The sequence below is a fragment of the Hippocampus bargibanti genome, linkage group LG18, assembly GCF_051943395.1.
Source record: "Hippocampus bargibanti isolate YZ-2025 linkage group LG18, ASM5194339v1, whole genome shotgun sequence".
NCBI lineage: Eukaryota > Metazoa > Chordata > Actinopteri > Syngnathiformes > Syngnathidae > Hippocampus > Hippocampus bargibanti.
Window position 1 is genome coordinate 11,493,586 of NC_142751.1, and position 13,857 is coordinate 11,507,442.

Here is a 13,857-nt window from a genome sequence, read left to right on the forward strand (position 1 = left end):
CTGTAAACTGACCTTAAGAGTTTTGAAAGGCGTTTAAAAATGAAATGTATTATTATATAGAAGCCGAAAGGAAATTTGTATGTATTTATGTATTTATGTATTTATTTATGTACTTATTATTATTTTGGGTCAATCATGGCAAAGACTGCAGACGATACATTATCCACTACTCGGCGCCATTGCATACCAAAAGCTTATCGGCTACGAAAAATACCTTACACCGTCTAGTTTTTGTTGCAAAACTGCATTATTATTATTATTATTATTATTATTATTATTATTATTATTATTATTATTATTATTATTATTACATTTCATTACATTATATTAACTATATTACTCTTTTATTACAGTATTACTATATTATTATTTATTGTTATATTTTGGGGTCAATCATGGCATAGACTACAGAAGATAAATCATCCACAAGTGGGCGCCATTGCATCCCAAAAGCTTATCGGCGACTACGAAAAATACTTTATGCTGTCTAGTTTTTGTTGGAAAACTGCATATTTCCTCAATAATAGTTATTAAAAGCAGCATTAATACATGTATTTTTGTATTTGCTTTTATTCTATTTTGTGGATATTTCAGATAGAACCTTGTTGAAACATTATGACCTCGTTTTTGACATTTCTGATCTTTTTACATGAATGTTTCAGCTGTTTTGGTATCTCATTTGCATGCATTTTTACAATTGATCTGTGAGGGCGGGGGGTTGTACGAGAGCAATCGGGGGGCGGGGGGCAGACTGAAAGACGGACGCGGCACTGTTGACGACAGGCAGAGGCGACTCGAGTCGGTTTGTGGCTTCTTTGCTCAGGACGGGACCGAGCGTGGATTAAACCTTATCTGCTTTGCTTCACATCGCCCCCCCCCCCACTCGCGTGGAGGAGACGATGAGTGGAAACATCTGGGCGCGGCACACTTCATCACTGGACAAGATCCCACTCGGTCGAGCCGCTTTTGTATTTCCTCGTTGAGTCTCGTGTGGACATTTTTGATTCCATTTCACTCGTCGTCTCTCTCGTCTTCACGTAAACCGAACATTTGTGTTTGAACCTCTTTTATGTTTAGCATTCCCTTTACGATAAAATGTGGGTTTAATAACTTTAAGGCGGCTTTGTTGCCTATATGAGCCCACACGGTCACTTTCGAGTCGCCCTTTAAGTGTAGTTGGAGGTGGGGGGGTGGGGAGATTCGTTGTTAGCCCCGTTAGCTGGAAAGCATTCCAAGTATCATCGAGCGATGCTGACTTTTTTGGCCGACCACATGCTCTCCCCTCGGCGTCACATCGGACTGTAATTATATCTGGACATCAGGAGTGGACGTAGTGACACCGGCAAAGCATCGAGGTGGGTGTTTTTCTCTTCCTTTTATCTCGTCTGTTCGCCGGAGGGGGCCCCTCTGTGCGGTATGCTAACAATGCTAGCCGTGTTAGCCGCAGCCGAGTAGTGACAATATGCGACTCGCGTTCTGTTGTTTTCTCACCACCGATGTTTTAAAGTCATTGTAGATAAAAATACTACCGTGAATGTTTATTTGGCCTGTATTTTATTGATGTTCGTGGGTTGAATGGTATTAAATGGTATTGACAGCTGTTTTAGGGAACCGATACTGCTCAGGATGCTCTGTTTATAACGTTCCACGGGGAAAATGTTTGTTCGATTTATAATTCTTTAAAATATCTGGATTATTTGTCAATTTTGGAGCTAGAAAGGGTTGTTGATCAATATACCCATCTTGTTGGTGCATCAGGTTATTCCTGGGATAGTGATTGTTGTTTTTATTCATATTGCTTGTTCATGTTGGTCTTTTTCGTCTTTTAGTTGTTCTGTATAGTATTCTTTTAATTTCTGGTCTTGCAGGTCTCATTATTCTGGTATTTTTTTCTTGTTCTTGTTGTGTTCTTGTTCTTCATCATATATGCATTTGCAATTTCATTTTCTGACAAGTACACTTATTAGGTGAGCTCTGGCCATTTAATTCATTTAAGATTAGGTGCACTTTCACTAACGATCTGTGACTTTTATGTTTGGGAATGTGTATGAAATTAAAGAGGATCACGAAAGAGCTTTTGCTTCACAGTTGGTCTACTGCAAGATTTTTTGTTTGTTTTGACAGTATGACCCCCCCCTTTTTTTTTTTTTTTCTTCCTCGCTCTCTCACAACTCCCAAATAAAGCACCGGTTGGCGTCTGGACACTGGAATCCAAAAACTTGACCTGGTTGAATTAACCCTTGACCAAAGCGGGGGTGGAACATGTCACATCTCCATTGGTGGGGAAGAACCCCCCCCCCCTGCGGTCTGTTTGACATCCCATAATTTCCATTGTCGTACATCTTCCAACATTGTCAAATGTGTGAAAAGCAGCCCTTGTTTTCATTCAAAACATTTGTGCGCAGGCTTAATTCTAGAGAGAAGTCAAGGGAACAGCAAAATCAGTCCGAGCATAGTTGCTCGCTGGGATGTTTCACTTCATTTTTTTATTATAATACATTTCATTTCTAAGCGCCTTTCAAAACTCACTTTACAGTCACAGGATATTTTTTTCTGCGGGTGAGCAGCGGCAGCCACACGCGCCAACGTTCACTCAACCCGGAAGTAACTCAAATAGATAGAAAGATAGCTAGCTAGCTAATGGATACAGTAATAATTTTTAGTTTTTTTTTTTACAAAAACAGTAGAAATAAAAACCTACACAGTTTGAGAATTTCATATAAAATATATAAATTACACCCTTCAGATAGTTTTACACATTGACCCTGGTGAACATGGCCCAAGTAAGTTTATGAATATCGATAATCCATGTATAGTTGATTTATTTAGATCAACTATACATTTTAAAATGATCTTAATGTAATTATTTTTTTCGTTTCTCAGTAAACTTCAAAAAGCACATATTTATCGACCCATAAAGTATTACAGAAAAAACGTAGAAAATGACCACATATCAGAAAAACAATAACTTAACCCATTTATACCAAATATGTTCATATGAACACAGATAAATTCATTTTCCAACGCATTGTTTCTTGCCACATTAATTATTGTTAATTATATAATAATAATAATAATAGATTTCATTTGTAAGCGTCTTTCAAAACTCTCAAGGACACTTTACACTCACATGATATTTTTTTTCTGCAGGTGAGCAGCGGCAGCCACACGTGCCAGCGTTCACTTAACCCGGAAGTCATTCATTATACTCCGTTTGAACATATTTGATACTCTATTTTGATTTGATTTTGAATATATTTGTGTTCATCTGAAAACGCTAGGTGTAAATGGGTTAAAATACTTGACAAAAGATATGGCAATTTTCTCGAAAATAAACAATTTGTTTTAAAAACGTTTTAAAAAATCAATGTTTGGTGCAAATGATGAATGTAATTGAAAAAAACTATCAAATACAATAGTGTCTAAACATAATATAGACACATGTGATGACAAATTATGTGTGGATAATTTGTACTTAGATGCATGTCTGGTTGATAGTTCTCTGGTTGGTTGATAAGCTGTTTTTTTTCCTTCTTCTCATGATCCAATCATGCAAGAGGCTGTGGACAATTATTTCTCCGCTCTCTGTATAAACAGAATGATCAGCAGATGATGACCATTGAATAAATCATCCATCTGTGCCCTTACTGTTCCTTTGACCCAGTTAGAATAGCACACCAGTGATTGCCACATTAAAAACAAACAAACAAAATCTACTTCTGACTAAAATAAAAGTGTTACGTTGACTTTTTGTTGCATTCGCTGTCTTCAAATTGACCTACAGTTGAACCCCACACGCATTCCATTTGAAAGTTTTTGCTGTATTATTATTTTTTGCGCTGTGTGTTATGTGGCGAAGAGAAAGTGGAGCAGAAGCTGATGACTGTTTGCGGCTGATTGGGGCGACGAAAATGTTTCTCGCTCGCCGGCTTCTTTTGTTCCGGCCAGCCGAGGCCTTGCACTGTGGCGCCATTGTGCGGCAATCTCCTTGCGGCCTCTTTTTCGCCGTAGAGCCCAGACGGCGCGGCCGTGTTTTTTATCAGACAAACGTTGATATGTCCCTTAAAGGACAACCGACACGTAAAATCACTTCTACTGAGTGCATTTTGCAAAGATTCCACCGCATATCGCTATATTTTACGTTTTAAGACTCTCGCTGAATATTCAGTCTTGTTTTCGAGGTGATGGCGATCCCCTAAGTGACGTCACGGAAGGAACGCCCGTGACAGAGAAAGCGACACACAATGCATTTTGGGTACTTTTTTTTAATCTGAAAACACCTTGTTGATCGCGGAATAAGAAGGAAAACTACATAAATAATGCCATGGTGAATCGTTGTGCGTCGCAGCCAATTGTGGTTACACGCATAAAGAAGATGTACGTTGACACAAATTCCCAGCAGACAAATCAGCCCATTTCCAACAGAGCTTGGGCGCCATCTTGTGTATTTTCTGGGACGTTACATTGGAGTCCTGATGGCTCGAATTGATACGGAAGGACTTCTTTAATCGATTGCAAACATTTATGCTTTCCTCTTCAGAACTATTTCAATCATATTCATAACTGGATGAGTAAAAAGAAAGCATCTTCTCTCTGAAGCCATTGTTTTGATTCTGGAGCAAGGCAGTGTGTGACCAATAGTGACGTCACAAACAAGGGGGCGGGACTTTTTGAATCTGCCCAGTTCCGAGCTCATTTTGTGGCAATTTTAGGACACATTTTTATGGGTGTTTTGCATTTGATTAAAAATATCAGCCTGTGTGTTTTGGGTATTTTGATAAAACGTTTTTCTGATGTCAGTTAGGAAACAAACAAATGGTGTCGGTTGTCCTTTAAGACGACTCATGAACATCTTGATTTAGTTTCATGTCTTGGTTTTAAAATGGGGGTTCCTTTGCGTTGCATAGTTTATCATGTGACCAGATTACAGGATGCAGAACGAAAATATGCAGGTTAGGTTTATTAAGGACCAAATGTTTTTTGACATTTACAGAACTCAACATGAAATCAATGTCCTCAGTACATAATCTGTCTTTGGTTGCAAAATGAATGCTTTGCATCAGTAAATGTGCCGATAAATAAATACAATCATTTATAAAGATAGACTCACGCTCACTCGTGACCCAAATAAGCACAAGTGTTCGAACATTGCTCCCGATGGATAATATTCATGTTGACCTACTGCCTAAAGCACGCTGCTTGCTGAGATCTGAGCCGCAAAAGTGTTTTTGTGGGGCTTGAGTATAAGGAATTTACATTGTGTGTTTACACTGAATGTTCTATGCCATTGTTGTCAAAGTCAAGGCCCGGGGGCCAAATGTGGCCTGCCAATTAATTTTATTCGGTCCGCAAAAGCAAATCAAACTTGTGAAATTCCAAGATGCTTGCTAAAGTCCGAACCAAAATTTGAAATTGTCCCATGTAAACCACAACAACCGTCATTATTGTTACTTCAAATTTGAAAACTAGTTATTCATTAATTTTTTGTTTGTTTAGATATAATAAGTGGAAGGAATTTCTTTCCCAAATTCATAACGGCTCCTGAGAGGAAACCAAAAAATGAGTTTGACACCCTTGTTCTATGCGATTAATCTTAATTTCAGTCCATCTAATGTCTCACTTTACATCTTTACATCTCTTTTACAGTATTGTTGCAGTTCGTTCTGTGACCCGCCGTCCACTGTCCACCCCAAGCGCTTGAATCCTAAATGACAAGGTATGTCAATATGTTGGCTCATTTTTTTAAAAATAATTTTGTAATTTATCTCATTTAACCCTTTGGTGCGCCAATAATGATGACCTGTAACCTGATAAAAATGAGAAGCTCTGTGCTATCGTGACTGCTGTCCCTGAAAGGGTTCATGTACTCGTGGTGCAGCACTACGGACCTTTACTCGTAGTACGCAGACCTCTACCTAAACCAGACTCTGGTCTTGTATGTGGCAATGATTACAAAATCACATTTAACAGTAAGCTATTTGGTGGATCTACGTGACCCCAATGCAAGCAGTGTCATAATCAAATAAATAAAGAAATGTCGTGAACCTGTGTACTATAGTGTTCTATCAAAATGACCTCAATCGTCCACCGACAAGCAAATTACTAAACATTCACTAAAGGTAATTATTGTCACGTGATAGAGTTGGAGTTGAGTTCTCACGAAAGTAAACAACAGTGTCCCGTCCGTGATGACTGTCAGGGACGCCTCGCCTTGTTGGTCCCGAGGCTACCTGACATCAGCCACCTGCCAAACCAGCTTTTGCTACACCCGGTATCTGTTTTCAGCCCCCAGTGGTTGAAAATACAACCCCTGGAAGAAAAAAAGACAGTTCTCCATCTTGGTTCATCAGAGTATTTATTTCGTTAGTTTTATTCCTTACAGATGCTCCCCAACTTACGAACGATATGCGTTCCAAACGGTCGTTCGTAAGGTGAATGAGTTCGTAAGTTGCTTCAGTGCTATATTTTGGATGGAATGTATGTTTCAGGCTTATATTAGTAGGTTTGAGGCTTGTATAAATAACACGTATTGGTTTGTACAAAAAAATATATGCTCTGTAAAGATTTGTACAACTGGAGAGCATACGGACGCTCCTCAACTTACGAACAATATGCGTTCCGAACTACTGCATATGTTATTACAAAAAATGTTCATATTTATCGTTGTTCGTAGGGGCAGGGGCGTGTCTATACTACATATGTTAGAGAGTGAGAAATGTCTTAGCACGCTGGAGATACGTTTACACACTCGGGCACGGCGACGAACTGGGCAGAGGAAGCCGGATGCAGGTGGATGCTAGGCGAGCTCTCAAGGCGCCTCGCGTCGGTATTAGCGGTGGAAAGAAGCACTACTCGGAAAAAGGCATGCAATACAAAATATAACTTACAGCATCTCTGTCCGCACATTTTTCTACATGCCCGCAAACATGTTTGTATGTACGTTGTTCGTAACTCAAATGTTCGTAAGTAGGGGAGTGTCTGTATTTATTTATTTATTTGTTTGTAGGGGTAAAAAAGCACATCACAGATGTGACACAAGACAACAATCTGTTCCCATTTGATACTTATAGCATAAAAACCGTACATAATTTTTTCATTGTATTTCTCTTCTAAAGTACAAATGGGAAAAAACACTTGATTGACACGTTGAGAGGTTAGACAGAGAGGACTGCTTATGCTTGGGAGCCGAGTCTTTTCACAAAAAGTAAACACAGCTCGCGTGTACATTTGGTTCTAATTTTATTGTCATATACTGTTGCTTTAGGCATCCGTGAGTAGTCTGGGACGGAGAACGTCGTGTGTTTTGGGTTTCTTCGACAAGCATTCTTGGGATTTGGCTTCGGCAACTTTTTCCCCCTTTGTTTTCTTCTATTCTGTTAATTGTCCGCGACAGCTGGCCTCTTTGCTGCGGTAATACTCTCCGCCCTGCACAAATGAATCCCAGAGGTTAGCGAGAGCTCATATTTAATTAACAACTTGGAGTTTATTTATAACTGGCAGATCTGACTGACCCTGTAGGGTCTTTTCCCATCAATCCAACCGGGTGATTTTTTTTTTGTGCTAATTCTCCTGCCTTGAATACTCTCTGTCGCCATTTTAGGTGTCTGGTTTCAAATCCAGAAAATTCCATCCATCTGAGAAATATTTAACGTTTTGAAGTGGTCATTTTAGAAGATGGCAGCCAGGGCCCGAGATGACGTAACATTCTATCTAAATACGCCAGCTTGCTCATCTTGTCGTCCTTGTTTGCTCAACACAAGTGCGAAGTTGAGCAAGCGGAGAAGCTTGTTGGATTTAAGCGTGCGTTGAAAGACGTTAAATATTAGCTCGCTGCTGTCGCAGAGTTCGTGTCAGCCGTCATGCGGGCAGGAAGTGGCTTTGCAGGAAGTTTGGCAGAATCTCTTCAAGTTGTGCAGAAATGCATCACTTGTTTGGCTTTTTTCCCCTTGTTTTTTAAGTTTGATATCATGTAAATAGGCCTTAAAGTTCATGATATGGATGTCATGAGTGCAAGGGCAGGTTCTGTCCGTGTGCGCTGATCTCCGTACGTCGATGCCACCGGGTCGTCGTCCGCAGATCAGATTACTCAACCTCATTTGGGGGGGGGGGGGGGGGGGGGCACAAACATTGAGAAGACAATGTGGCTTTTTGTTAGCTGGTGTTATGCGAGATCACCGTGTCTCTCCAAGGCCCGCTGAGAAGCAGAGTGAAAAACTGGAACTTCACAGTCCCGGTCTTTGTGTTCCTATCTTGCAACCGTATGAGGTCCATCTGCCAACTTGCTTTTTATTGTAATGTATTTTCCGTTGTATAAGGCGCACCCAAAAACTTTGATTTTCTTCCAATGATGACCCTTAACCTTATACACAGGTGTGCCTTATACGTGAAGTAATATTATGCCACAACAGGTCTCTCAACTACTGTCAGCAGCTACCGACTCCATTTCCCCCTGGAGAAGTAGTCCTCCCTACTATAGCGCCTTATAATGTGGTGTTCCTTATATTTGGAAAGAAATGCTATATCCATATACAGTAAAGTCTCGTTATATCGATATTCTCGGGAGTCGGAAAAAATATCGATATAACCGGACTATCGATATATCCGATCCTGCGGCATGTAAATTTTCTCCTTGCGTTCATAAAAATAGTATCGTAATAAGCAGTACTATTGATATAACAAGACTTTACTGTATTTGGAAAACTTTTTTCATTCATTGAAGGTGCGCCTTATAGTCCGGTGCGCCTTATATATGGGGAAAAAAATACAGCATTCATTGGTGGTGCGCCTTATACACCGGAAAATACCATGATTTTTCTGTTCAGTTTGAGACATCCTGAGATGCCTTGAGATCAGGCGTGGATTTGCTGTACAATGGATATTTTATTGATTGGTGACTGTCAGCAACCAGTGACTCCCTTTCCCCCTTTCGAGGAAGTAGTGCGTAAATCCAGCCTTGACTGTAGCACCTTATAAAGTGGTGTGTCCTATATTTGGAAACTTTTGAAATACAGTAAAGTCTCGTTATATCGATATCAGATATATCGATAGTCCCGGTTATATCGGTACTATTTCTATGCACGCACGGAGAAAATTACATGCGCGCAGGGTCGGATATATCGATAGTCCCGGTTATATCGATATTTTTCGGACTCCTAGAATATCGATATAATGAGACTTTACTGTATTTATATATTATATTTGGAAACTTTTTCATTCATTGAATGTGCGCCTTATAGTCCGGTGCGATTTATACAGGTAACATCCGACTTACGACCGAGTTCCGTTCCGAACAAACGGTCGTAAGTTGAAATCCATTCAAAATGTTGAATAGAGACTCAGAGGCCGAATGACTCACAAACTCCCCCGCTCTCGTGCCATCACACGGTCGATTGCTGTGCGAGAGTGAGATGCTGGCTGGCTGGCTGACTAAAATTGTCATACACGTTGCCGGCCAGCTAGCGCGTTGCGCTGCCAGGCGTAGAATTAAAATAATAAAAATAGAGTCTGGAGGTCGTGATCGTAAGTACGGGTGGTCGTAAGTTGAGCTGGTTGTGCACCTTATACATCGGAAAATACGGTAAGTTAAGTTCATTGTCACCATATAGTCCTTGTGTCTCGAAGTTTTGCTCGCATGTCTTTTTTTTTCAAATGCTAGCTTAATCAACATTTAGCATGTTAGCATTTTCTCAAAACTCATCTGATAGATGACATCATTAGACCGCTGTATTAATACTCAGACCCCGAGTTTTTAGCCGCAAGACATGGTCCAGCTGGCTCCACTCGTCCGGAGAAATCATTTACACGCTTCTCTGATATGACAAGATTGACAGCAGACATCAGTTACAAGCTTCTTTTGAGGTTGTTGGTATTTTGCTCAGAGCTAAGTACATGTCAGCGGTGGCTTGCAGCTTGTGTTATTAATAACGCGCGGCGCTTGTCTGCCGGGTGTGACAATGTGATTAGCGCGGGGTGGCCCTTGCTTTCCTCAAAGCGGCTTTTCATCCAGATTGTTATGGCCTGCGCCGACTAGGACACATTTTGACGGAGATTACAGACAGTACCAGACGGGAAATAAACGCCGCCAGACGGTCCGCCTTCCCATGATGCAACAGGAACAACTGTTTTGAGTATCTCAGCTGATCTACCCAACAAACACTGCAGAAGCAGTCTGAAGTCTGATGTGGGCTGTCAATCATGCCGACGGAGCAATTTTCCTACCCTGGACAGTAGAAGCAAATGTGAACACACAAATCTGCAAGAGTTTACACCAGACTCCATATTTAATAAATATATTTTAAAAATCCTAATGTTCTTACAGCTGCTATAATATAACAAATGGCCTAAAAGAGCCACGGTGGATTGACCAGAATGTTACATCTTGACATGTAACTCATTCACTGCCAGATGATGTGCAAAAATGTGGCCACTCCAGTGCCAGGGTTTTTGTCATAGTCACTTGAATTGCATGACCCGCAGAATATTGAGTTTTAGGACCACATAAACATTCAATACTCCGTTGAGAAACTTCAGACTCTTTACTTTCATCAGAAAAATTTCTAAATTATATCGGTCTGGAGTTATCTGAGCTTGAAATGGGGGCGGCTGTACAAAAAGCAAATGTTGCCCCCTCGTGGAAAGGGGGAAAAAAAAAAACATGGCCAGAGGTCTGACCAGCGCTTTATCTGTACCCAAACAAGAAAAAAAAAAAAAAACCTGGACAAATTCGGGAATGGGGCTCCACGTCACGCTTTTCAATTCCAGAATAAATTCAGGAATGGCAGCGAATTTCAAATTAGGTTCTTTCTTCAGCTATTTATTACTATTTTTTTCCATTTTTTTGTAATTCTTTTATATCTATATAGATGGATAGATGGTTGGAATGCATTGACTTACTTACCCCAACTGACAATCAGCTGCCATTTTGACATGATTCTTAAGTCTGACATTTCTGACTATTTTTGGAATGCGGCAACAGTTTCGATGGCAACAGCCTTGACCCGGGAGGCTCCCTGACCAAGAAAATAAAGCGGGAATGTCGTTTTCAATCACTGCTATGTAGAGGAAGCCTCAGGGCTCGCTGCCAGGCTTCGGGACTCGCCGCCAGGAACGCGGCAATCATTGCCACCATTCACAATCTCTACACGTGTGTCTGTAAGACGTGCACTAAGGGAGGCAGTTGTAAAGTTATGATGCAAAAACAGAGCAATTTTCTATATTGTATGTGCGTGTTCTATGAAGTTCCTCGCTAAGCCACGCTGACCTTTCCATAGCCTCACACTTTTGTTCGACGGATAAAAAAAAAACACAATTTTCATTTTATACCGGCAAAAGCGACTTGTTAGCGAGGCTGTTATCATTGATAAGATGGCGCCGTGCTTGTTTGCCAACATTCTCGACATGCTGAAAATAACAAAGTGTCTCCTGTTGGACTGCATTCCATGGCAAAGCTGCATGACGTTGAACATAATGCAAGAAGCCACCGCAATTTGTTTTGTTTTTGCCTTAGTGGTTTCATTCATTGACACATTAACAATAGCAGTTGTGTAGTAACAAGGTCAACATTAGCCACAAGTGACGTGTCAAGGCTGTCTGGTTCTGTCGTTGTTTTTGGATATATCATATCGTATGATTAAAATCATGACTAGATTATCGAGCAAAACCAATGCTTTATTAACAAACGTATAACACAGATATTCTGTATTAATAGACAAATATTTGAATGAAAAGGAACAAAAAATGAAGACTACAAATGAAAGTATTACAACCAAAAATGTCAGACCATAATGTTAACTCATTCACTGCCATTCTTGAATTTATTCGGGAATTAAAAATATTATGTGGACCGCAATTCCCGGATTTGAATTGAGTTGTTGGTTTTTCTTGCGGTGGGTGTGCGGATAAAGCTCCGGTCAGACCTCTGGCAGTGTTTTTTTCCTTTCCATGAGGGAGCAGTATTTACCTTTTGTCCATGTTAGCGCTTTGTTCCAGCTTCAGCTGTTGTTAATGTGCTATATGTAAATCAATATGTATGTATTGTATTGTATTATATACAGTCGCCCCCATTTCAAGCTCAGATAACTCCAGACTCATATCATTTAGGAATTAACTCTTTTTTTTTTCTGAAGAAAGAATAGAGTCAAAGGTTTCTTACACTGCATTGAATCTTTTTGTAGTCCGAAAACTCAATATTCTGTGGAAAATCCTGGAGTGAAAATGACAAAAACCCTGGCACTGGAGTGGACACATACAGTAAAGTCTCGTTATATCGATATTCAAGGGAGTCCGAAAAAATATCGATATAACCGGGACTATCGATATATCCGATATCGATATAACGAGACTTTACTGTATTTGCACATAAACATAACGATAAATATAACGAACAAAAAAGGTAGATAAGAACTATACAAATATTTGCGGAACTATCCAAAATGTTAAAACAGTACAAGTGATTACATAAAAAATGCTATTACAAAAAAAACTATATTACATAGAAAAACAACCACAATTAACACATCATCACAAAATTCTACTTCCGAAATAATAATAATAATAATAAAATAATAATAATAATAATAATTAATAAAAAATGGGTGGATAAAAACATTAAGACCCCCCAAAAACTTGTAATTTAGCGAAAATGCATCAGAAAACAAATTTCAAAATAATGAAACTAAATTTCAAACTAAACTAAATTTCAAACTAAAATAACAAATTTCACCCCCATTCATGCTAATCTTTTCATCTTATCCCCCTTCCTGCAGTGCCTGAGGATGTCAAAGCGCAGCTTCTTCGTTCGTCTGGTGCCATGCCGCTGCTTGCGGGGTGAGGAGGAGGCGGTGACATCTTTGGACTACTCCCACTGCAGCCTGGAGACGGTACCCAAGGAGATCTTTAGCTTTGAGAAGACGCTGCAGGAGCTCTTTCTCGATGCCAACCAGATTGAAGATCTGCCCAAAGTGAGCCAAAAGGCAAAAGTTTGACTTCACTTGTCAAGTCCAGTTAGTAAATTTATCTTTGTGCCGCTAGCAACTATTCAACTGCCAGCTGCTCCAGCGACTGAGCATGCCCGACAATGACGTCACGGTGTTGCCGCCGGGCGTCGCCAACCTTGTCAACCTCAGGGAGCTCGACGTCAGCAAAAACAGTAAGTCCGGAATTTGCCAGATGGTGGCCCGTGTTGAATTCATCAAATGCGGACAAGTAATGTGAACTTTTGCCCCTTTCTTTCTCATTCAACTAATGGATTGAGACATCAACCAATCAAGTTGCAATCACTTGACTTCCCTGACTGCCGTTGAGATTGTTCAAGCTTCACTCATTCACTGCCAGACCATGTGGGAAAATGTGTCCACATGTGCCAGGGTTTTTGTCATTAAAAATAAATACAGGAATTAAATTAGTTGTGTTAAGTTCATACTGTCTACTTGTTATCTAATTGACAACACTGTGTTGTCAATTAGTTGTCAACATTCTTTTCTAACAGAAGGTGGCTTTTTTTAGGAGTTCAATTACCTTACATGTTTCCGCGTGCACGTCTGAGTGACACCTAAAAAAGCCACTATCTATAAGAAAAGAATATGTTGTAAATTAATGAATTAAACTGAAATGTAAAAAAAAATCGGGGGAAAAAAAGATACGAGACATAAATCATATATATTTATATTGATTTATATAGCGCTTCAACAAGAGCTATATAATAATAATTATATAACTATAATTCAGTAATTCACATTAACTCATTCACTGCCAGACAATGTCCAAAAAGGTGTCCACTCAAGTGCCAGGGTTTTTGTCATTTTCACTCAAATTGCAGGACCCACAGAATATTGAGTTTTAGGATGACATAAACATTCA

General features: G+C 39.8%; 1 protein-coding gene across 2 annotated transcripts in view; it reads left to right on the plus strand.

Annotated features, from left to right (window-relative positions):
* Positions 1-791: 791 nt before the first annotated feature.
* erbin (erbb2 interacting protein) overlaps positions 792-13,857 on the plus strand; it is a 32,118-nt gene continuing 19,052 nt past the window's right edge. For both annotated transcript variants that reach the window (XM_089019745.1, XM_089019746.1), the window contains exons 1-4: positions 792-1,355; positions 5,647-5,716; positions 12,765-12,959; positions 13,030-13,147. In XM_089019745.1, coding sequence (XP_088875871.1) covers positions 12,774-12,959; positions 13,030-13,147 — 304 coding nt within the window. In that variant the 5' untranslated portion in view covers positions 792-1,355; positions 5,647-5,716; positions 12,765-12,773. The remainder of the gene's footprint in view (positions 1,356-5,646; positions 5,717-12,764; positions 12,960-13,029; positions 13,148-13,857) is intronic.